Source organism: Aplidium turbinatum, chromosome 3, assembly GCF_918807975.1.
Source record: "Aplidium turbinatum chromosome 3, kaAplTurb1.1, whole genome shotgun sequence".
In the NCBI taxonomy this organism is placed as follows: Eukaryota; Metazoa; Chordata; class Ascidiacea; order Aplousobranchia; family Polyclinidae; genus Aplidium; species Aplidium turbinatum.
In genome coordinates, this window is record NC_137474.1 from 31,351,314 (window position 1) to 31,377,175 (window position 25,862).

Here is a 25,862-nt window from a genome sequence, read left to right on the forward strand (position 1 = left end):
GCTGCTTAAACCGGCAATGCTTTTCACACAAAATGTTATATTGAACAGAAAAATATATTGTGTATTAATGCGCGTGTTCGGCATTTATTTGTTGTTAGTCGAGGTTTGCGTCGGCGAAAGCTTTGTCAATAAAGTAATTATTCAAGTTTCCGAACATGACTGAGTTCACTTTTAGTCAAGTAATAACTACACTAAACATCAGTAAAAATTAAAAAATATACCGTAGCCTATACTCAAGCGGGTGGTAGGCTTGATTGAAGAGTGACTTAGTTTTCCATCGAAACCCGGACTAGGTTTAATAACGAGCAAAGTCGCACCATTATGCTTGTAACTTGTAGTGGGTTCATATGTCCTATGGAAATGTATTCATGTAGTAGAGCGTTGTCTCACACGTAGGGCTACTTGCCACACGACCAATTCATCCCAAGTAGAAGTAATTGCGAAAGATAACAGATTAAGTAAAGTTCCATCTGACTGCAACCTGTGTTCAGGATGCATAGCAAATGTCCTGTGGAGAACTGGAGATGTGCTAATATCAAGAGTAGTAGAGCGTTGTCTCACACTTCATCTCTACACGCGCATTAACAAAACAACATATTTCTGTTTAATATACAGTAACATTTCGTGTGAAAAGCATTGCCCTACTACAATACTACATGCCAAGCTGATACAATCTGCAGACTTTACTAGGAATAGAACCTAAATGAACCGGCGCCACGGTGCTCCGCACCTAAATATCCAGACGCCACTGTGTGCGCGCCTATTAGACCGGCGCCTAACTGTCTGTGCCTAAAAGACGTGGACCCAAAGGTGAGTCCCATACTTGATCCAAGCATCGGGGATGAGAAGATAAGGTTCTCATTATACCAAGCCTACGGCACTAACGAGAGTAGGGTGGCCAGTTCCTTTCTCTCGGCCGCCTTTACTTTAGCACAAGGAAAAAATTCAGTTAGAAAAAAAACTCTTGAAATTAGAAGTCATATACGCAATTTATTTATTATTGCTTTTCTCATTGTATCATATAATTTAAAAGTAAAGACAAAAGAAAAGACTATGTCAGGCTCGAATGAATGTGTGCATATATTATATACAGTAGAATTCGCCTATAACGGCACCTCCAGGGGATTTGCAAAAACTGACGTTATAGCCGAATTATAGACGAACTACCGCAAACTATTCCACAACTGTCTTTTGATTAAAGGGGTGTATAATCCAATCAGGGTTACTGTGTAGGCTACCACCAAACTGACAAAAGGCACGCAGAAAATAGAGTAAACAAGGAAATTGTTAAAAAAAAAATAACCTACAGCGAAAGGTACAGGAAATTTGCGCAATGCAGTTCGTTACATACAGTAGTAGAGAAGTTCATTGTTTATTAGCAAAAAAGGCATTGATCTTGAGCTGTTTCGGTTTTGACACGAATTTGACACAGCTGTGGAGCTGCTTTTTACACATGATAGTTTTTCACGCAGGAAAAAACTTAATTCAGTTAAAATCCCTGCTGAGAACGACGTAGCAAAATAAAGGGAAGACATTTTGCAAGCAGCAGAGCTAACTGGATTAAAAGACTGACCGTTCATGGTGAAGGTGATGGCTTAAAGTGACGTTATAAACGAACAAAAGACGTTTGGGGACCAATAAAGGGTGCTGTTACATGCGAATTGACGTTATAGACGATGCTGTTGTAGCCGAACTACAATGTACGTAAAAGATAGAAATTCTGCCGGGACCGAGCAAACTGTGACATAATAGGCGAATTGACGCTATAAACAAAGCCGTTATAGGCAAATTCTACTGTATATCCTTAACTGCTATATTCACAATACATGGTAAGAATAGCCTCTGAGTCTGCATGAAGTTAACAAAAACATTTTTTAGAAGTTTTTGAAAAAATTGTTGCAAATATGCACATAAACTATACTTGTAGAGTGGTGGTGTTCAAATGGCGGATCACAGTCCGGATCTTTTTAACTTTTTGTGTGGATTTGTTTGTTTGTTTATCTTTAGGCAGTGGCTATTTGACCGGCTCCGGTCTTTGAATCTGAAACACTATTTGACCGGTCATGACGTCACTACATAAGCACTTTTTTCTTCTTCTCTTTCAAAGCAAAAGACGACAAGCGCCTTAAGTTTTAAATTCAACACGTTTTCTTCAACTCAGTCCGTGGCGCATACGTAACGTCTCGGGCTGCCATTCTAGAGGAAATGAGTTCGATACTACCTGGAAGCATTCTATTTTTTTTTTTTTAACTAAATTTTGACCCAAAGTGCATTTTTGTCGTCAATTTTTAATTTGAGTAGCCTACAGCCCATTTTTTTAAATCTTTCCAAATGTGAGTAATAAAGTTAAGTTTTTTTAATTTGTGAATAAAAGAATAACAGTTAGCCTAACCTCTCAAGTACATGTAGCTCCACACAGAGTGAAATTTACATGCCTTTTGACTCCTTTTTATTTCTTTAAAAGTAATATCTAAAAAGACATTATTGACTCAAAAAGAATGTCTTAAAAGACATTATGAAAAGCAACTACGGACAAAGGCCAGTGTTTCGATCTCCCGACCTCTTCAGCGTAGCGTAGTAAAGTGAAAGTGGAAAGTTGTCTTGAAGGGTTGGTTGAGATGATGATTTGAAACTTGACTGATTGTTGTGCGACAATGAGACTGGATTTAATTTTTAACTTCGGACTTCAGCGAAACGTAATCTTACAGCCTATTAGAAGGTGTGAATTTTTCAGAGAATTTGTGCTAAGAAATGAAAGGAATTTGTTAAAAATAAAGACTAGAAAAAACTTTTTTAATTCGTTTTGAAACTTTTTTATTCACTTGTTGATTCATTCATATCAGTTTGTATCCTTTTGTAGTTAAAAAAAAAAGAAAAAAAAAAGAATGCTTCCAGGTAGTATCGAACTCATTCCCTCTAGAATGGCAGCCCGAGACGTTACGTATGCGCCACGGACTGAGTTGAAGAAAACGTGTTGAATTTAAGACTTAACGCGCTTATCGTCTTTTGCTTTGAAAGAGAAAAAGAAAAAAGTGCTTATGTAGTGACGTCATGACCGGTCAAATAGTGTTTCAGATTCAAAGACCGGAGCCGGTCAAATAGCCACTGCCTTATCTTTATCCTACATTGCGGGAAAGCGGACTTGAGCGCTATGCATCGATGTACGCCTTCCGACGTACACCTGACCCACACTGCAGCCGACGGCAATGTCTGTTTCCGGTTGTCTACTTTACTTATGACTTAAATTTGGTACTCGAAATCATTACTCGAAACCCATTACTCGAAATCGATCACCAGGTAGAGGCAATTATCGTAAAGTTTCTTGCCTAGAGAAACAACAAGTGCGGGTGGCTGGAGTCGAACATGCAGGCTCTCGACTGTGAGCCCAATGCGCTAACCCAGTGTTTCTCAACCCCGAGTCCGCGGACTCAAATGAGTCCGCGGAAGGGCCTGGATGAGTCCGCGAGCACAGTTGCTTTTGCTAGTAGTCAGTTCATATTGTATTACAAATAAAACGTAAAGCTCACAGCTCTTTAAAGGACACGAAACTTCGTCGGCACCTAGAATCAAACCATGGAAATTTTGTTAACAAATCTCTTGAAGTATTTAAAGAAAAAGAGCATCAGGTGAAGCAAAGTCGCATTGATCGCCCAACTGCTTGGGGAGGAATAGTATATTCTCACAGTCATGCAGTGCGTGCTTCTTTTGCGGTTGCATGGAAAATCGCTTGTGCAAAAGCACCTCACACAGCTGGAGAAAATTTGATTAAGCCAGCATCTGTTGAAATGGCCAGGATAATGTGTAGTGATGCTGTTGCTAACAAACTGGAAATGGTTCCTTTGTCAAACGACACCATGAAGCGGCGTATCGAAGAACTCTCAAGAAATGTTCTGCAACAAACAATCGCTGCCATAAGATGCTGTGAAAGATTTAGTTTGCAACTGGATGAGACAACCGATATCGGAAGTGATGCACAGCTCATGGTGTTTGTGCGATATTTTGACACAAATGATTTCGTTGAGCAGTTTCTGTTTTGCCGTCCACTTGCTAAAAATACCACAGGAGAAGAAATATTCAAGAAAGTGGATTACTTCTTTGAAGAACATCAGCTTGAGTGGTCTAATTGCATGTCTGTTTGTGCTGATGGTGCTCCAGCCATGATGGGAAGTAAGAAAGGCTTCATGAGTTTTGTGAAAAAGAAAAACAATAACATTTCGGTTGTTCATTGTCTTCTCCACAGAGAAAATACAAGAAAATGTTGCCATAGTTTTCAAAGAGGTTGTATCTGTGGTAAATTATATTAAATCTCGTCCTTTGAACACTCGCATTTCGTGCTTTGCGTGACGAAATGGGAGCGGAACTCAGTGGGCTTATGTTCCATTCAACTGTTCGTTGGTTGTCACGAGGAAAGGTGCTTGAGAGAGTGGCTACTCTTAAAGAGGAAACCAATGCTTTTTTAAAAGAGCAAAATCATGAACTTGCTGATCGCTTTCGTGATGATGAATGGATTGCAAAGTTGCTATTTTTGGCCGATGTTTTCAGCCATGTAAACCAACTGAATGGTTCTATACAAGAAAAAGAGAAACTATTTTTTGATGTTTTGGAAAGTATTAATGCATTCAAACGTAAAAAGCTGTGGATGCATCGAATGAAAAGTGGGAGGTTAGCTGCTTTCCCAGGATTGAACTTATTTGTGGAAGAGAAAGATATCAATTTGGGCGTCATTCTTCCCATCTTTCTTGAGCGCCTCAACACATTTCTTTCTGAATTGGATCGTTATATTCCTTCCAACGATTATTGCAGGATCTTTAATTGGGTTCGGAATCCTTTTCAGGTGTCAGTGCTAGAACTTCATTCAGATATGGACTGCATTGCTGAACATTTGCTTGAATTGCAAAGCCGACAGATGTGGAAAGACAAGTTTAAAAAGGCTTCTTTGACTCAATTTTGGGAAAATGTGCAGTCGATGGAGCCTAGTCTTTCAGATCTTTGCAAGCAAGCTGCAACAGCTCTTTTGCCATTTCCAACCACATAGCCTACCTGTGTGAATCTGGCTTTTCAACTCTGACGATGATCAAAACGAAGTATCGCAATAGACTTCAACCGGAAGATGACATCAGATGTGCACTGACAACCATAATTCCGGAATTCGATAAACTTGTCAAGCAAGTTCAAGGACAAGGCTCTCATTGAGTATGTGTTGAGTGAAAAACAGTGCTTGCTTTTTTCGTTGATACCGTATTAAACTCTCTTGGATAGAAATCAAAAAACCTATTTTTCGTTAATATATAGCTTGAGTCCGCGGATATATAGGCGAGCTTGAGAATAGTCCGTGGGTCAAAAAGGTTGAGAACCACTGCGCTAACCACTCGCCATTGCTGGATCTTCCAATGTCAACAAAAAAGTTGGGATACCAGTGAAGCATTTTGGTTTGGTGTGCTTCGGCATCATGCATTCCAAGACTTTAGTTGATTTATGCCCTCACATGTTTTATCAGTTCAGTTATGCAGCTAATCTCTCATCCACTGTCTGCTGATGTTGATGGCACTTGGAAAACCCAACTTTCCACTGAATATGCATTGCTGGTGTTTAAAATGCAGGTTGAACTGTGGAATCTTTTGTATCGCAGATCCAAAGGTGTTTTGGCTATCACTTGTAACTTTGGAAAGGTAGGCTACCCAGTTACAACCAGGCCAGCTAGAAGGGCCCTTACTTGTTTCGCTTCTACGTACCTTTGTGAGTCGTTGTTTTCATCAATGAATTTTGTAAAAAACAAGCATATAACGACTCACAAATGCTCATCTTCATGAGCATTTGAGGATATTAGTAGGGTGAGGTGAGAAGTAGTAGGGTGAGAAAGCCCCGAATCGATGCTATTGTGAGATCTAAACCAACTCATCATTTTTCTCACTGAAACAATCTTGCAGAGCTGTAGCACGCTTCACATTTACAAAGTTATTAATATGTATAGCTTTGGTAGAGAGATACTTTTTGAAAACCATAGACAGATAATAATATTGATAACAGCTTTATAAGATTGAATTGCATAATTCAAAAAATAATACATAAAATAAAAAGGCAGTGGCTATTTGACCGGCTCCGGTCTTTGAATCTGAAACACTATTTGACCGGTCATGACGTCACTGCATAAGCACTTGTTTCTTTTTCTCTTTCAAAGCAAAAGACGAGAAGCGCCGACATAAGTTCTAAATTCAACACGTATTCTTCAACTCAGTTCGTGGCGCGTGCGATACGTCTCCGGCTGCCAATCTAGAGGAGATGAGTTCGATACTATCTGGAAGCATTCTTTTTTTTCATGTTTTTTATATCTAAATTTTGACTCGAAGCGCATTTATGTTGTCAATTTTTAATTTGAGTAGCCTACAGTCCAAGTTAGTTAATAGTTCTCAAGTATAGTTCTCAAGTTAGTTATATACAATACTTCTTTTAAAAGAAATGATAATGGTAAAACCATTTTTTAAAGAAGTACAGTATTGTATATAACTAACTTGAGAGAAAAATGCAGGGTTGTTCGGCAACACACGTTCACTTATGACGATCGGAAAATTACCAAGAGAAATTCCCAAATTCCAGCAAATTAAAAAAACTCTAACATTATTACTCACATTTGAAAAGACATAAAAAATGAGTTGTAGGCTACTCAAATTAAAAATTGACCACAAAAATGCGCTTCGGGTCAAAATTTAGATAAAAAAAAAATGAAAAAAGAATGCTTCTGGATAGTATCGAACTCATCTCCTCTAGACTGGCAGCCGGAGACGTATCGCACGCGCCACGGACTGAGTTGAAGAATACGTGTTGAAGTTAGAACTTATATCGGCGCTTCTCGTCTGTTGCTTTGAAAGAGAAAAAGAAAAAAGCGCTTATGCAGTGACGTCATGACCGGTCAAATAGTGTTTCAGATTCAAAGACCGGAGCCGGTCAAATAGCCACTGCCAAATAAAAATAGCTACATAACTGCAAACGTTTTCGGCAAAACTTTCTGCCCTTGTCAGGAAAATACCTTAATTCATCTAAACAAAAACAAATATTTGTGAAATGTTAATATTAAACTGAATATTCATTTCACGAATATTTGTTTTTGTTTTCATCAGCGGTGAGCAACCTGCGGCTTCTTTATCTCTGCGCTATGGCTCACATGATACTTTTTTGTACTAGTTCGTGTCACAATTAAACCATTGTGGTGCAATAATCCAAAAACCGAATAGTTGCGAAAAGGAGGCGCAACACTTTACCTTTGTAGCCAGTGTTGCCGATTGGTACTCTGGAGTACCAAAAATAAAAAAAAATTGGTACTATTTTGGTTGCGTTTCCGATTAGTCGTGTTTTCCAGTCATGTTAAGAGTTGACAGCTGTTGGAATGGTAACTACAAATCAGTTCTACAGGGTGCAGCCGAATAACTCAACAAAAGGCTTTCCTGTAAGAGTTAGGTTTTTGCTGTAAGCAGTCAATTAGATGGTGCAGCTCAGAGCAGGTTTTAGTTTGATGGAGATGGGACCTGGTTTTTTTTTTCGGTTGTTTATCGGTCATTGACCAATTTTTCAGCAAAATGTCCGAAATAAATATAGTCAATTCGGTCAAAATGTCCAAAATAATATATAGCCATTTATCAAACATGACTAAAAATGACCGAAATAAATAAAAAATGGCCGAATTTTTTCAAGTCGTTTCGGACAAATGACCGAAAAGTCTCAGTGAAAAAAAAAACCCAGGATGGGACCAAATGGTTCTTTCAATGCTAAAGGTTGCCGACCCGTGGTTTAGATGAATTAAGATATTTTCCTGACAAAGGCAGAAAGTTTTGCCGAAAACGTTTGAAGTTATGTAGCTATTTTTATTTTATGTATTATTTTTTGAATTACGCAGTTCAATCTTATTAATGTGTTGTAAGGTACCGTGCATTCACATAAATAAAGCATTAAAGAATTAATGCATGTCCAAGACGTTTAGTGGATCATCATGTTGTCAGGTTTGATGGACCATGGCAGAAATCATTTGAACACCCCTGTTGTAAAGACTTTTGATGTAAAGCCGATTACCAGTACTAAGATTGGCAGAGTGAAGTTTTCGATTGTTAAAATGTTGTTGATGGGGAATTATTAACAAACATGTCCATATTTACACAAACTGAGCCTAGTATTACTAGTCTAACCTAGTATTATGTTTATAGGACATAGGTACGTACCATATTCTCTAAACATACTTCTGTGATGTTTTACGCCACCTGCAATTTTATGAGAAATACAGGAGAGACGTTGCCGACCATCGGGTGCGGGCTTACAACCTACAAGTACGGTTATTGCAACTTGTAAGTCAATGCTTACTCCGATATGCCAAAATTATGTGTGTTAATTTTCATTTAAGCTGTTCTGTATGTGTTTCTAGGGACAGTGAACTAATGGAACAACTACTTACACATTACAGTGGGCCTCCACCCTGGTCTGGTGTTACAATGTATTGTGCAGGATTGTTGCATTGCATTTGCACAAAATTCCACTGCTTAATTTTTCCCGCGACTCCACCAAGAAAAAAGCAGCAAAACAAATTCCGCGGGAAAATCGCAGATTCGATTGGCAAGGCTAGTCAGGAGTTGCCAAATAAAAATTTAATTTAATGGCTTGTGGCTCAATTTCCAAAAGTCCGCCAACCCCAGGATATAATCAGTTCAGTTTGTTTTTATTTCTGACCATCACAACAAAAAAACAATATGTTTCAAACATAGCAGAAGTCCAAAAAAAGGTAGAAGTGGCAATACGCAAATAATAATAATAAAAATTGTCGCAGTTGACAAAAAAATAGTGGACTATCTCAATTTTTTTCAAAGAAAAAAAAGTTTCAGCTTTAACGCAAATTTGCTTTTTTTTACTTTCTATTTGTAAAAAAAACAAAACTTTTCAGGCTTTTTCATCCTAAAAAAACGAAACTTTCCAAAAAACATTCCAGCTCAGTCATTCCAGCAAACGGACGTTTTGCATGTTGTGCTCTATCAAGATGCCATCTGGCAAGAAAAGTTTAACTACTTTCAACAAAGAAGACCGAAAAGAACTCAAAAAGATAAACATCTGCCTACAGTAAAGAGTTCAGCTCAAGAAATTCAAATTATAAAAAAAGAACTAAAACAGAGGAAAAGCCATCTAAAATTTCTGAACGAGGAAAATCTAAAACTAAAACAAGCCTTAGCCTAAATCTGAACATTTCTAAAACCGATGAATTGGAACAATACGGCAGACGCGAAATATTACGAATCCATGAAGTAGGCTAGGCTACCTGAAACCAATTCTAACAGTGACAACGAAGAGGAAACCATATTAAAAATTGCTAAATCACTTCACGTCAGTTTGAATGAGAATAAAATTCAGAGAACGCATCGATTTGGGAAACCGCGCTCAGGAGACAAGCCTAGAACGATTAACCTTCTCCTTCCCAACTGTCATAAACGGAACGAAATAACTAAAGCGAAGAACAACCTGAAAGCAAACCACTATTACAACAATGCCATTATCACAGAAGACCTCACCACTCTAAAATCGAAACTGCTTTCATACATAAAAAAATCGTCCGCCCCGTTAGCTCGATCAGTGGTTACGCGCCCAGCTCAAGATCACGCGGCGCTGGTTCGACTCTCGGGGTGTGCGCTTAAGCAACGCATTCTAAGGACTGCTCTCCGTTCAGCGGTACCAAATGGATGGAATAGTTTCCCAGAAACAACACTTCAACAATCGGAAAACTTCACTCTGCCAATCTTGGTAACCGGCCTGCGTCAAGAGCCTCTACAAGTAGGCCTAAGCGAAACTTCCAGGAATAACTTATCAAGGCTTTATCAGTCCGAGGATAAAGATTCAAAACCCACCAACCATCATTCCGACGGTAGATTTGTTCTTGCACACACCATCAATGGAATAATTCGTATGAAATAATCGGCCAAAAAAGCAGGACAAGTAAAAGGAGAAGAGGAAGGCACTGGACAATGGCTGCATATTATTAATTATGATGATTTGCTTAAGGTTGGAATCGAAATTGACTTTAACAAGCTAAATTATAAACTTCTACTACTAAACGTAAATGCTTCATTGGAAACTGACACTGAAACAGAAAGCGACTAAAAAATGTGTTGCTCTGAGTATGCTCCTGAAATTGCTTCTTCATGTTCACTTTGGTTTGGTTTGGTTTGGTTTGGTTTTGAATCTTTATCCTCGGACTGACAAAGCCTTGATAGGTTATTCCTGGTACTTGTTCGCATACTTGTAGAGGCACTTGACGCAGGGCCGGTTACCAAGATTGGCAGAGTGAAGTTTTCCGATTGTTGAAGTCTTGTTGCCGAGAAATTATTCCATTCACTAGGTGCCGCTGAATGGAGAGCAGTCCTGAAATGCGTTGCTCAAGCGCACACCCCGAGAGTCGAACCAGCGCCGTGTGATCTCGAGCCCGGCGCGTAACTATAAACCCTTTGAATTTCTACGTTCAAGTCAATCAGTCATGTTTATTTGCAATCCTAAACTCTAAACAAGACGCTTGTACAAAATATCAGCCCAAGTAACTAGGCTATTACCGGTACGTAAAAAAATCTCCAGCACTTTATACAAACCAAAATAAAACTATAGCCTAGCATTTTTTCATGTCAATATCAGGTCTATCCAAAAAACTATGAGTCTGTACGATTTTCTTACGACACTACAAACCCTTCCTGATGTCATATGTAGCCTATCACTGAAACTCACATTAAAACAACACCATTGGTAAACATTAGGCCTACTATTTTTGGCTACGACTTTGTATGCTGCCGTGTGTAGTTTTTGTGCGTCTCGCGAACATTTCCTGCGTGCCGGACTTTCCAGTGCAAAAAGCACAGCTGTTATAATATACTTTGGCTATCTGCGTTTTAAATAAATGCATTGCATAAATAATTACATTAGCCACAACCTCAAATAAGTTGCACATTGTAGCTCCCGCAAGCTTTGCACATGTCACTTCTACGTTTTCTGACGTCACTCATTATGGGTCCTCGAAGCTGTAAAATCCTCCAGGTTCGTGGTCAATTCCTACGTTACTCAAGGCGTCTTTGCGTTCTTTCACAACCCTTAGGATTAAAATTTCACAGAGTGCTTGGTCGTCCCAGAATTGCGTTACATATACATAGTTTTGCGTCCCTTTACGTTGTTAGTTTGTTGCGTGCCGCTTATCAATATCGTGGACACACGTTCTTAATCTATATGCGAGCTCTTAAAAGCATAGGCTACTAAATGAAATTTTAAAACGGGAATTAAGCATTAAAATGCGTAAACTAAACATTCAAGAATACGTTTCGAAAAAAATTACCAAAAAAATTTGTTTTCAAAGGCACTGGCAAGGTCCAAAGTACAATGTTTCATTTAATTTTTTCAAAATGACCAAAAAGTGGAAACACTGCTCGAGAATACGTCACTATCGACAGCAATAACAAAAGCCACGTTACCACATCTGATGTTTTAACATCAGATCTGATGTTTTGAGCAAATTGTCTGATGTTTTGACGTTGAAATCTGATATTTTGATGTACATACAATCATACATACATAATTATATACATACAATACAGTTAAATCGCCCGCAGTAACAACTATTGCTCGATCAGCTGATTGCTAGTCTATAGTCACGTAGACTGTACAGTAGCACGTTTCGCTCCTCACGCCCATTCCTGTTTTGAAAGCTCTGACAAAAGCACGCGCGGAATGCTGGTCAGAACGCAATGGGGCAAAATTTTATTGAAAATCGTTTTATGGAAGCATATATTAAACATAAAGAACGTGTATAATCGCCAAGTCAGGTGTTTCCTTTAGCATCCCTTTAAGCTGAAGCGTCCATCGTTTAGTTTTAATAGGGAACGTTCAAATATTACGTAACGCCTTCGAGGGGGAGGGGGGGGGGTTTATGCAAAGCGTTACGTTAGCGTCACATCGGGGGGGAGGGGGTTCAAGCAAAACGTTATGTAACGCTTTCGAGTACGGAATACTAGTTTTTTGTGCTGAATTTGTAGTGAAAAAGCGTTACATAGGGGAGGGGGGGATAAAAAAAGCGTTACGTTGGCGTTACATGGGGGAGGGGGGGGGGTCAAAAATTCGGAAAAAAAGCGTTACGTAATATTTGAACGTTCCCATAGATTTCAAGAATTTTCGATAGTTTTCAATGCGTTTCTATAGTTTTCAATATGTCTCAATAGTTTTTAATTAGTTGCAAAATATAAGAAATGCTCCAGATGTTGCTGTAGGCTACTAACTACAACTTTGCAGCCTATGGGCAGATTACTGCTAACAGTGCCGCTGCACACAACACATCATCAAAGTGCAGATTAATAGGTTACTATTATGAGGTAGCAATTTCTTCTTACGGTTTGTGATGACACAGACTTGCGTTGATTTTTGCTCTTGATGGCAAGCACAGACTCTCGCATACGGTTGTAAGTTAGCTGCTAACTTATCTATTGACTCAAGTTAAGAAATTTGTTGATAAAATGACAGTCAAAAGAAAAGTGTCAGAGGAAAACAGAGAGTTGAATTATATTTTGGGGAAAGGTATTTTTTGCCAATAACATTGGTCAACCACAATAGCACTATCTTATCTAATGTGCTTGCAAGTAGGCTAAGCCTAAGACTTAAAATCCATTTCGAAGGAGTTAAATGTAAAAGACTTTGCACTGAAGATGTGCTCCATGTTTAGTAGCACATACATTTGCGAAAGCACTTTCTCAATTTTATGAAGCGACTGAAAAGCGACAAACGGAATAATATAATGACTGGTGAAATCCTGGATGCCTGCTTAGGCTACGTCGATCGACCACCGAAATTAAGGCAGAGAATAACCAAAAGTAAGAGACTATTAATTGTTTTGGTGTGCTATTTTGTTGATCTAATGTTTTAATTGCATATTTTTTACTCGCTGAAGTTCGCTTTTTAGAGTCGAAAATAAACTGAAAATCATTTTTTGATGGCGCCCATAAAGTTTTTCTCAAATCTTAATGTGGCCCTTCATGCAGTCTTGGTCTTTTGGACCAGCCTGTGGTAGATCAACTCTACAAAATCTACTACTACAAAATACAAGAATGGGTTTCTACTTTACTAAATTTTATCCAATTGTGCCCCACTGTCCCTTACGTAAGGGGAAGGCATTGAGCCATGTTCCCCCCCTCCCCTTTTAAGATTTTTTTACTGTTTTTTTTTCAGTGTTATTGTGGTTGTGTAGTGTAAACATGTAATTTTTTGTTTAAAGTACTGTTATACATGTAAATTGCATTCCATATTTAAATTTTCACCAAGAAGTTCGATATATGCTTTGATTAAGCTGATGACATTGCATGTCAATTAAATGATGGTTTTTACTTATCCGTTTAAGCCTATACTATCATGCTTTTCGTATTCACATATTAAATAAATCAATCTGTAAATACAGTAACATACCATAGGAAAAAACCGTGAGAGTTTATATTTCACCAACAGATAGTCTATAGGCTACCTTAAACCTTGGTCAGACTGTACAGTAGGATTAGGTGCTCTCGACAAAAATAAAAGCCAAGTTACTGTATGTTGAATGCTCCTCTTCCCCAGAAAAAAATCCTGTTTACGTCACTGAACGTACTCTCAATACGCGTGATTCATTGGGTTAAATAAGCCAACTAAGTTGTCTACGTAAAACATTATATGCGACGTCAAGACTGTTATACCATATTGTTTGTTTTCAACACAAATCTATCCAAATGAATAACCTAGCTGTCGCAAACTAAAAAGATTGTTGTGAAATGTGAATGCAAGCTGTGTGTGGTAGGCTAATCTTATACAATATAACTTGCTGGTTATTATTAGCAAGCGGTCGTATTTTTTATTTGTTTTCATTTCCTCTATGTGAATGCCTCTACCCCTGGTGAAATTCCAGCATACGCCACTGACGATAGGCTACTGACGATATTCTTGTCCCTTATTTGGTGAAAAAATACAGCCATACAAACAAACAATCCGTAGTTTGTTTATTTTACATTGACGGAATATTTCAAGACTGCAAGCAGCCTGAAGTTCAACAAAACACCTTACATCGTCGTTTTTGATTATGTTTATGACGTTATGCCCTGTAAATGCACTAAAAATTAGCAATAACGACAGTTCACACGGATTCAGACGTTATTCAATTCCAAAGAATTTTCGAATAACGTCGTCATAAAAAAAACAACCAAGTAAGTTTTTTCGTTGAAGCCAGCAGCAAAGACTCTTAATTTCTCCGAGCGGCTGCTCTCCGACGCAGCAGAGTCCGCACATCTCCTGTGAGCAGTGGTGAGTTGGGAGGAATATTGTGATTGTAGCGCCTGTCGGTTAGCAAAGTACTGGTTAATTGATTTGGCAACAATTAAGGCTCTCAAACTACTGACACTTAAACACAGAGACGCTGTACTTCAAAATTATTATTTAATTATTCGTTCATTCATCTTTGCTTATTAAAGACGCAGGCAGAGCAACCATTTCATGCGTAAGACATGCGTAACAACTACGCCTGTCCATAAGTGTAGTAGCTGAGGACAGGGGGGAGGGCCATTGGGTGCTTTTAGACTATAGCCCAGGATGATTTTAGGGGCCTGTAACATTTTTAAGATGGCGGAAAGCTTGAAGAAGCCATTGCATATTGTTTGGATATAAAAAAAATTTCTTAGAAATATTTTGATTTGGAACCCGAAAATCTCATTTGCACCGGGCCAAAATTATCCTCTCAAAGACCTTGAATGAAGATTTAGGTGATGTGGCCGTACTCCAAACTTTTCAGTGTGGCGAGGCTTTGAAAAAATTTGATAAAAATGTGCAAGAACCTTCCTTCAGCATATTTCACAATGTCCACAAAAATTCAAGTTCTTTATTTTTTTTTTAAGACGTATATAGTAGGCTATTTCTTCTATAGTACAGTATATGCTGATATAAATAAACTCTAATTTTGCAAAAAAATGCCTTAAACGCGTAACTTGTAGGCCTACATAAATTAACACACCAAGGTGAAAATTTGCACGCCTTAAGATTTCAAAACAATTTGTTTTAACTGTTGACATTTTTGAGAAATTTAGCCTACTATAAATTTAGGCACAATGTTTTAAACTTCTGTTTTGTTTCTTTCTATGTAATTAAATAATCAATAATATAACCTATCATAAAAGTGCATTAAATTGAATGTTAAGTTGAAACAATTGGTAGGCATGCGTTTTAGTTTATAAAATTTCTGGACAAGTCAAAAATGAAAGGCTGCTGCTCAGAAATTTGCAAACATATTTTCGAATTTAGCAAAATAATCTTCTTCAACACAATTGCCTTCACGAGTAAATCACGACAATATGTGTTTTGCTGGTTTTCAAATTTACAAAAGTCCGATATGCATCAACTTTAGCGTCTCAGATGGTAGCCACTTTAACAAGTCGAAATTCTGCCACTGAAATTGATTAGAATGAAACCGCCAACCAATCAGAAGCTACGGTTTAAGTGACGTAAAAAATGGCAAAAAGAAGATGATAGAAAGCAAATTAAGTGATGGATTTTTTGTCAACTGGTTGGTTTAAGGGTTAGGGTTAAGGCTAGAAAGTAGTCATTTCATTGACGCGGGTTCGATTCCCACTACTGCTATTGCTCTTTTTCTTCTTTAATTACCTTTACCTTTAATTAATTACCTTTAATTACCAAATAATGTTCAAAACAAGCATTAGCTCTCTGGATGAGTGCTAGAAGGATCACAATTGGACGGCAGCCTCTTATAACATGTTCTGATTGGTTGGCGGTTGCATTCTAGTCAATTTCAGTGGCAGAATTTCGACTTGTTAAAGTGGCTACCGTCTCAGATGGAGACAAAGAAACGACCTGTGGCGGACAAATCAGTTTCATAGAATTTTTTAAAGTGATTTTAGTCTAGAGATTCAAATCAGCTCACCGAGTAACTATTCCATTGTGATCAATGAGAAACTTGTGATAATTCCATTCAATATCGTTGGGTCGAAACGGATTCCAAAACAATTTCTCTTTTGACGCAAAGACGGGAGCCACCCCGTTACATTGTCCCTAAAAATCGTATCGATGGGATTAGCTTATTAGTGGGCAAGCAAAGTTATTTTGCCACAAATATGTCATACAGACTCGAATAAAGTGTAAATCAACGATGATTCAATTTTATGGACAAAGTTCTTCCATTACAGCAGAGATATCTTTACACATTCTCACTTTCCTGTGCTGTGTTCTAGTTTTCCAGATCAAGTACTGTAGCCTACACGCTTTCTTTCATGTTTTTTGAGAGCAGAGAAGATTAAGGGAACAATATAACTTAAGTAAGCTACTCTGCTGTGTTTACACTTCTATTTGTGCTCTGTTGGACTGTGATAGTCCCCACTTTGCAAGTTTTCTTCTGGTTCTGACAGCTACTGCACGGCGTCTTCATTGCCTTGAACTCCAGATGGCAGGGCATAAATACTTAAGTAGGCTACTTGGGCTGATTTGATGTTATGGCCTGGTTTTAACCTGAAGTGAAACTTGTTCTTCAACCACTCAACCATTTTCTCTGAAAGAATCGTGTCATTAAAAAGAGACGTAGAAAAACCTTGCCTGAATTTAACCACCAACTGGCAATAACAAGTATGTGGTGGCCGACTTCTTTCTCTCGGTTGCCCCCCCAACGTATTGTCTGAGTAGAGATCAGCGGTATTTTTCAACAACCATCCATGTTATACCGGGTGTCGAACCAATAACGCATGGTTAGAAAGCGTGCGCCTAATGCACACGTTATCCCGCCACTTATGTTAACTAATAAATCGTCACAAGGTTTAATCAAAAATAAACTTTAATTTCGAAAATTGCCATGTTAAATTAGTTTATTTGTGTTTTAATTTTATCGTGAAACACTTTTTTTGAAGCTTGCAAGCCTTGATACCTTTTAAAATGGTAACGACTAGAACATCACACGCCCTGGGAGAAAGAGAAAATGGAATTGAGTCCTGTCTTTGTCATGAGTTACCATGGGGGGTGGGGGGGACAGGTTATACCTAGGACCAGGGCCTCCGAGAGAAATCAGCACTGGTCGGGAAACAATACGAAAAATGGGCCCCATAATATTTTTTAGCAAATATAAGCCTACAACTAATTTGTATCTTGCGTTGCATGTTCGTGTTAAGCTGATATTAGCCTACTTTCCTCAGCATGAAAAGAACTTCGTTCAATGTAAAAATCATCAATAATCACTGGATTTCACTTGCAGCAAAAATGCCATTGAAGCAAACTATTTTGTCTAGAAAGCTTTGTAAACACACAATAGGCCTACAAGCAACGAAAATAGTTCAACCAAGCATTTAATTCAGGAGTGTCCAAACTTTTTTCCACGCAAGCCAGATTTGATAATAAGTGTTCGCGGGCCAACAGCCACAATAATTTTTCTGAAACCTGCAAGTTGAATTTGTATGATTTTTGTGTGTCTGCAGGCCAAAAATAACACATTGTACAACAACAGACGCGGGCCATACAAAAACGTCTCGTGGGCCAGAGTTGGCCCGCGGGCCGGACTTTGGATATCCTTGATTTAATTCAACCCTTTCTGGACTTTTTGCAATGCAAAGTTACGGATCACAGCATCAAATGATAAAATTTTGCGTCGTCTGAATTGATGCACAACATGTATAGTTAGGCTTTTCAATCGGTTTTGAGTCATAGGCCTACTGGAGCGCAAACAATTCTTTACAAATTGCAGTAATTGCTAAAACCACGTTCTCAAAGCGCAACCACTGGAGGTAGCTACCGGAACACAAAAAAAAATCATAACAAAACTATTTGGAAAAACCTTTCGAAACATGGGGTGGTTCGTTCTGGTTTGCAGCTGAATTTTGCTGTGTGGCTTTCTGTCAAAAGTACTACCTCATCCAAAATGTCTTGAAAAATGTCATTGTTGTGTAGCCTACAAATGGTTTAAATTTATCCCACATGCCCGCAACTGCACAACAGACATACGATGAAATTTTCATGGAACTTCAAACTCATCGACGATATGTTTGAGTTTGTTGATACATTTGTCAATTCCAACAGCTATCGAATCCCCTTTGCAATGTACGGTAGGTAGAATACATTTCCTTCGAATGATTCAGCTAGTTAAGTGGAGTTATAAAAGCATTCTGTCCTCAGGAAAAGAAAATCATTTTCTTTTAAATTTATAATTGCCACTGCAACTTTAGCTTGCGAGTAGTAGCCTAGCCTACTCTTCTCAGCTTTCTCTTAGGCTACTTAGATTACATCTTCCTTTAATTTCATTAAATTCATCAGTGAATCTTGTTTAGGACCGTAATCCACATAATGCAAAGCAGTCACAAATTTAAAACTGCTAGTTGTAGGCTACTTTAGCATTGACTCAGCTTCCGATCAAGCGCTTGTTGGTTCCAACTTGATGCATTTAAGAAACGTCCTTAGAGCTTCAATTGCAAAAGGGTAGCCTATTGTAAAGCATTGGGTTTGACTGCACCACGCCTTGATTACCCCCTCGAAGTCAATTTTCTGCATTTAAGAAACGTCTTTAGAGCTTCAATTGCAAAAGGGTAGCCTATTGTAAAGCATTGGGTTTGACTGCACCACGCCTTGATTACCCCCTCGAAGTCAATTTTCTTTGCAAGATGATGGGACAGCTTTCTTTAGATTTTTCAGAATTTTTCCTCTGACTGGGCTATAACTTTAAAGATGTCACTAGCTTACAGATAATCAATTACTCCAAAAATGATAAGACATTTGAACAACTCTGTCTGTAGGCAACATTATGAATTCCAACTAGATTTAGCCTAAGCAACAACATCCATAAACAAAAAACTCACTACCTTCCAAAATCACATCATGAGAAGCAAGGCCACCAAAAGGCGACTTGACCACACGAAAACAGAAGATCTTTTAACTATGACAAAATACACCCAATTGCAGCAATAATAAAATCAAAAGTTTTAAAACTGTTCGGCCACACTAAAAGATCACAATTCGGAATCAGCAAAGTTTGCACAGAAGGAAAAGTAGAAGAAAAAAGAAAACGTGGCAGACAACTAAAACGGTGGCAAGACAACATCCAATCATGGACCGGACTCAACTTGGCGACACTGGACGAGCTGGCTCAAAATCGCCACTCTTGGAAGCAAATAACTCATGTTGATGCACAATCTGCTGCAGGCGGAGATGATGACTGATGATGATCCATAAACAAAAAATATACAGCATTTACTTTCTTTAATCGTGCTTGGACTGCATGATACCTTTAACTTTCCCAGATAACTTATGTTGAATACAACTTGACAAAACAAACAAACAACAACTTCCTATGCCTGGCCAACGTAGATTTTGAAGTTAAGGTTCAGTTGTCAAGCAAAAATAGTTCCCGCTTAGCTAAAACAGCACCAGTTTTCAAGTTGAAACTATCAATACAATCGAAACCATTCAGTGATACAGAAATCATTTCAAGCTTCAGATTTTACGTCTTGAAGCAGTTCAACATCGCCTACCTTAACACGAAAATGATTTGTTCTTGATGAGAAGCATCATTTACAAGGTTGAGAAATACTTGGAACTTCGTACTTCATTTAAGAATTTGTTGATTATTTAGTTGGTACATCTTTACTTTAGTACTAAAAATGGGCCCCCCTCAAAAGTGAAAAAACAAAAAACTACTCGTTTTTCCTTTACAATGATTTGCTAGGGGGGAAACTGGCCCGACTTCCCCCCCTCTCGGAGCCACTGCCTAGGACTGGTATATAAGTCCCCCCACCCCCCTTGGTAACTCATGACAAAGACAGGACTTAATTCAATTTTCTCTTTCTCCCAGGGCGTGTGATGTTCTAGTCTTTTCCTTTTAAAATGCCTTTAAGCTACTAACAATGGTGCCAGAACTTGAATGAGCTTTAAAGACAAGCCTGAACCATTTCCCAGCACTTACTTTCATGAATGTGAACAAAGGATGTTCATTTGCTCCATTGACTTCGAGCTTTTCAAACACTTTGAAATTAGGTTGATATCCTCGCCCAGGACGTACATGTTCAAGAATCGATAAAATTTCACGATTGGAACCAGGTTCCTAAAAGTCATATAAAGGAAAGTATTGGTTTGTTTTTGAGTTAGGCTACGTGATTAAAAATAGCAATATATAGAAGATCTGGCAACACTTGCGCATAAAGCATTCTACTCTTCTCAAACCAAGTGGGCTTAAGCTGCTCTTCTTTGTAGCCTATGCAGCTACGCTTTTGATTTCATGTTTTCATCGCTTACCTGCAATCCAAATTGGTTACAAGGAAAACCTAAAACCGTTACCCCGTCTAGGTTTTGTAGTGCATTTAACAGGGGGTATTGCCAAGTTGAGCCTCAGAAAGAGGCTGTGTTGACAATCAGTACAATGTCACCTAAAAATAAAAACAACAACAGCTATTAAAATGCTGGGTGTTCTAATGTTTTATGAAGTAAAAAAAGTGAATATCGGTAGCCTATAACTTGTCACACGTATAGTTAGATTAAGACAAGGTTAGCCCATTCAGATATTTGAACTTTGAAAATGTGTCGAAATATATAGACACCTTGTCTGAACGCAAAATTTTTATAGTTTCTTGATTTCGATTCGAATTATTGTTCTTATGAATATTTTTCTTTCGTTTTGTTTCTAATCGCTTTTCACGAGCATAAGGTGAGGCCTAAATTTGTTTTGTTTTATTTTAACGAAAAAAATGCTTCAAAAGATTGATAATATAAAGCTTATAGTTTAATACAGCAATGCCGGATGTTTGTGCTTTGACAAAGATCAGTTTTGAATTAAAAAAATGAGTTAAATTATAGGCTATTTAGTTTTTTACCTCTAAACTGAGACAAATGAACTTCTTCCCCAGTTTGTAACGTTCTGAAAGTGTAGTCGGTGTCGTAGATGCTACGTCTTGACTTGAAGCACTTTACTCTGGAGGAAACAACTTGATGGGAATCTACTGAGCTAATAGACCCAAGGCCAGCCAAAACGGCCAACAGCACTGTCCAGGCTGTGGCCATTTGACTAGTTGACGACTTACAGTAAATAAATGTCTTAATTATGAAAGCACGTTTCTTGAAAGAAAAAGAATGTATAACAAACAAGGCATAATCAAAGCAAGTGTCATTCAGAATAGCCTACACATTTAATATAGACCGTAAATTTGAACAAAGCTTGTTTTATTTACATTATTTAATAATATAGCAAAAACTCTGATAAAAAAGAGCAGAACACACTTATTTCGATAACCTCTAATAATCGTGTTTTATTTGCGCCCATTGCGATAACATACAGTAGGCTACACTGCGATCACAGATGCGATACAACAGACGACAGGAAGCAGCGAAGGGACATAGTCTTCGAGTCAGCTGCTCCCCTTATTTTGGCTTGCCATTAAGTGTCTTTGCCGAGACACAGCCGCGTGCTCTGGAGCGGTGTCGAACCCACGTCCTTTCGAACGTCGCGCAGACGTTCTCACCACTCGGCTACGCACCTCTCTAATAGGCCTACTACAAGTACGTTCACTTTGTATTATAGCTTTTTCATGTCAAAACAACTTCTATTTGATTGCTTGCGTATTTTTTGTGCGATACAGCAAGCACTTTTAAGTTTTAACTTTCAAAACACTATAAATAAAACTGCCGCCTTTTACATTCAGAATATGTAGTGCAGAATATATTTAACTTAGAACTGCAATATCAAACTTGAACTCAGTGCCTATGAGCTTGATGAACCAAATACGTAAAACTGACTGTTATTCGTAAATCCCTTTCATTGATGTAGTTTGGTAAACATCTCCAACCTGACGTTGTAAAAGAGTTGACCCCCAAAATCCCCTATCACAAGCAACTGCCTTTTTGTGAAAAACCGAAGGCAAAATAATCCCTGAAATCAAATTTGATTCCAAAATTTCAGGTCATTTTAGTTTAGTTTCGAGTAGCCTACAAATTTTTAAACAGTATGTTTTCATGTTGATGTTTGGAAATGTTATAAACTTCCAATAACTTAGTGGTCTGCAGAGCTTCGTTTTTATTGAAACCTAAAAATTGAATTGGAGGAAGATATAAAAACAAAACAATGTTACCTATATCAAATACTCCTGCCTCTGCCCCTTATTCAATTGGATTTTATTAAAACCTTAGTCTACAGGCTACTTTTAACCTCATGGGAACCTTCAGAAGGTTCTTGAACTTCAACACTCATTTTATTAATCATAGCCGTAGGAGAATAAAACATTTTAGGGGGGCGAACAAAATTTGCTCAAATTTTGTCTTTTCAAAAATACTTTCAAAAACGCAACATCACTCACAAACTCTGAGGTATAGTCTAATATGTCTAATATTAATAATGTATAGTCCAATACAGGGGTCTGAAACCTTTTTAGGTGAGAGAGCAATGAAAACTACATTTTTGGAAATGTATTTCCGTGAGTAGGCCTATCAAATAGCCTAATGCTTTAACACGTAAGTTAATACAACTAACATGTAGTGGCAGGTGATGAGTTGCAAAAGTGGGGCCATGTGTTTCCTGAAGATGATAAAAAGTGGAAGGTCTGGGGGACCCCCCCCCAAATTTTTTGAAAAAATGAAGTGAATTTGATCTCCCCCAGAAAATTTTGAAAAATGAAGTTAATTTGGTGCATTCTGAGCGTAGTTTCAGCTTTAAATTGTAATGAAAAGTTAAGATAAAATTTCTGTGAGCCAGATGCCGTCACGAAGAGCCATATATAATTCGCGAGCCATGAGTTCCCGATCGACCTCTGGTTTAATAACTTCATAGTCATCAACTTTGTAGTGTACGCAAACACAGGTACCAAAACGTTTAACGTAAAGTAAACAAGGCCGACTAAATTTTAATCTACATTCATAGACTTGTCTGTGTCCCAAAAACCGTAAATAAATCATCAAATTGAATCTTTTTGCATCAAACTTGCACCTTTGAACAAAACTACTTTTAGTATTTGATGTAATATTACTATAGAATCATAGTCAATACTCTTTCAGCACCATAGTTACGTTAATAACTGAACATTTTTGACTAAATATTTTCACAAATAACTGCATTAGTAAGATATAGACAAAAAATCAAAAAACCTAAACAGGTTTTCAATGCGAAAATATAAACCTCATAAGGTTACCAGCAGGCTATCAAGCAGGCTTTTAAAATTGTAGGCCTACCGAGTAGGCTATACCGATAAAGAAATGCAGGCTAGTAGCCTATCCGAATTCCGAATGAATATCTAAAATTAGCCTACGTCTGCTTACCAATTGAATTCTTTACATTTAATTTCTGCAGATACTAAATCGAAGCTTAACTTTCAGCACAAATTGCAATACTAAATACAAAAGCTTTCAAAATTGATAATGCAACATTTTCATTCTCAGAAAAATGTTAATGTAGGCTACTTTAAGATTTAACACTATAAGCTACAAAGTTCCCAAACTCGTAAATGGTTGAAAACTCCTGGTAAAAATTGATTTATCTAGATAGCTAGACATTTTTCCAAATGATTGTAGGCCTACTGATAACTGCATTATTAGAATATACAGCAAAAAGCGAACAAATTCTTGAGGTTACGAGTAGCCTACTCAGCAGGCTTTTGAAACCTACCCGTGAAGAAATGTAACCTACATACCAATGAATAAGCTTGCCAGTTGTGCTCTTTTACACTTACTTTTTGCAAATGTTAAATCGAAACTTATCATTCTGCCTAAATTGCAATACCGCATGCAATAGTTTCCAAAATCAATGATAATACATTTTACATTCATTGAAAAATATTAATGTAACTTATCTCATAAATTATAACAATTAGGCCTATGTAAAGTTTGTAAACCGGTGAGATGTCGAAACATCATGGTAAAATTGATTTGTCCAAATAACTAGACATTTTTGCCCAAATTGGCGAAGTTTTTTTTTCAGCGGGGGAGCGACCGCATCCCCTTCCCCCATCTCCTGCGGCTATGCTGTTAATAGTAACACAATGGCAGGCTCTATTGTAGCATTGCAGACATAAAAAATTGGCCAGGTTGAATTGTAAACAGAATAATTCATATCAACAAGATTGCAGCAAAGAATCAATGAATTTAATTATCGAGATGGTTTGCAAAAGTTCTTTTGTAGTCTACTGAGGATGGAAACCAGCAATATGAATGAAAACCTTCAACTCAAACTAACATAAATGCTTTCTAAATTCACATTTAATCAAGGATACACCTTGATAAGTTTCAACCACTGGTTTAGTCACAATGAAATATATTCTACATCTAATCAAACAACTATGGAAAACTTATTTTGTACGCTCCCTTGTAAGCGCATACTGTTTCAAGTACAGAGTTTCTCAATTAGGGGCAAATAAGCTATGGACCCTACCAACCATGCTTTATGTAGTTGTGTGATAAAATATCAACACTGTTACCTAACTTTCGTACACTACATTATCTGCAAGAGATGAGCTTGCTCTTTGTACGAAGAAATTTTCTTATCAGATAAAACTTATGTAACGTTGCACGCAAACAAAACCTGTCGCCACTTTCTAGACTTTAGTCAACAAGCTCCTTGTAAAGAAGAGGTAGTTTGCCTGATAAAACATCGATAACGTCATGATATCAAAAAGCTATTTGTTCCAGCTTTGTTTTTTAAAGTCACTAAATAGTTTCCAAAACGGTTTCATCTATTTGATGCTCCAAAGTGGTAAATAACGCAACCATTTCTGGAAAGCTGCAGCACTTGCAGATGCAGATTTAAATGCAAAGTAAAACTAAAAGTAATTAATCCCCGCACAATCTGAACAATTCTTCAAGTCAGCTCACTGCTAATGTTCACTGTTGAAAAACTGCAAGTCATGCGAAATTAAATGTACTGTAGTTTGCTTTTGCTCTGATATTTGGCTTGATGAACCCCTATACAGTAAACAGTCACACCTACAATCTTACATAATAGGCCCTACTTACATAATATGAACAAATAAAACTATTGGTCATGGATTATGCACATGCAGTGCAGTTTCTTGTTCTATTGTTTATCATTTTGTTTTTAAAACATTTTTAAACTTCAGATCTCATATTCTTTTTTTAGTCGTAAACATGTCTAGGATGAACAAAATATTAGCTAGCCTAGCTATTAACTACTCTAATCTACAATGAGCGAAACACGGTAGCATGCCACCACGTTAAAAAAACATCAAAAATAGGGGTAAAACGAGGAATTTAAAAAGTAGCCTACATGAGTAGGCAGCTTGGGTAGATGTTTGGGAGTAAGGTTGTACCCTCTGATACGATAATCTTTTCCTGCGCGTTCACTTTCGAAATGTAGCCTATTGCTGGAATTCATTCTTCAAGTTTGAAAAAGTAGCCTAAGCCTATTTAGTTATAGAACAATCTTGTAGTCCTTCGTTAGGTTACGGTTGGACACTTAAACAGTCCATTAACTTCCAGTTGACAGCGCCTGGTATTAAGCACCGAAACACCAAAGAATATGGGCTATCATTTTCCAACGATTGCTACGTTTTTTGCAATTAGGTTATTGAAGCTGGAGTCCCATGAAAGGTCGCCAGGTGTGCCACAGGAAAATTGAAAATTATATTCCCAAAAATTTCAAACATAGGTTATTATTTTTAGAATTACTGATAGAAAGAATGTGTTCTCCGAATCTCTGGCAATGAAATGTTCAGTTTCATTGCCTGCCTGGTAGTTCAGTTTATTAAATGACGTGATATTTTGTTGATCAGACGCAAAAGTCCGGCAAAAGTTTTTCAACCAAAGGTCGTGCTGTGTGTGAATACCTAAATTGAATACCTAAAAATTCTATAAAGGCTTTAATTTTTATAATTTTTTTGTTT

At 37.6% G+C, this 25,862-nt stretch overlaps 2 protein-coding genes and 1 pseudogene across 3 annotated transcripts; 2 read left to right on the top strand and 1 right to left on the bottom strand.

Annotated features, from left to right (window-relative positions):
* Positions 1 to 3,797: 3,797 nt before the first annotated feature.
* On the top strand, positions 3,798 to 4,304 carry LOC145766703 (protein FAM200C-like). Its single transcript, XM_082578411.1, has one exon. It carries the CDS (start codon positions 3,798 to 3,800, stop codon positions 4,302 to 4,304), a length of 507 nt encoding a protein of 168 aa, XP_082434537.1.
* A 44-nt stretch (positions 4,305 to 4,348) lies between these two features.
* Positions 4,349 to 5,035, top strand: LOC145766704 (protein FAM200B-like). Its single transcript, XM_082578413.1, has one exon. The coding sequence runs from the start codon at positions 4,349 to 4,351 to the stop codon at positions 5,033 to 5,035; it is 687 nt and encodes a 228-aa protein (XP_082434539.1).
* Positions 5,036 to 13,998: 8,963 nt separating this feature from the next.
* LOC145767164 (glutathione peroxidase-like) lies at positions 13,999 to 21,100 on the bottom strand (annotated as a pseudogene). The gene is made up of 5 exons (XR_014288741.1): positions 20,856 to 21,100; positions 20,281 to 20,411; positions 19,952 to 20,089; positions 15,944 to 16,071; positions 13,999 to 14,348 (listed from the first exon to the last, which is right to left on the bottom strand). The product of XR_014288741.1 is annotated as a glutathione peroxidase-like (transcript).
* Between the last annotated feature and the right edge of the window lie 4,762 nt (positions 21,101 to 25,862).

Coding starts and splice junctions, on each gene's coding strand:
- LOC145766703 (XM_082578411.1), top strand. CDS start 3,798: ATGTGTAGTGATGCTGTTGCTAACAAACTGGAAATGGTTCCTTTGTCA.
- LOC145766704 (XM_082578413.1), top strand. CDS start 4,349: ATGGGAGCGGAACTCAGTGGGCTTATGTTCCATTCAACTGTTCGTTGG.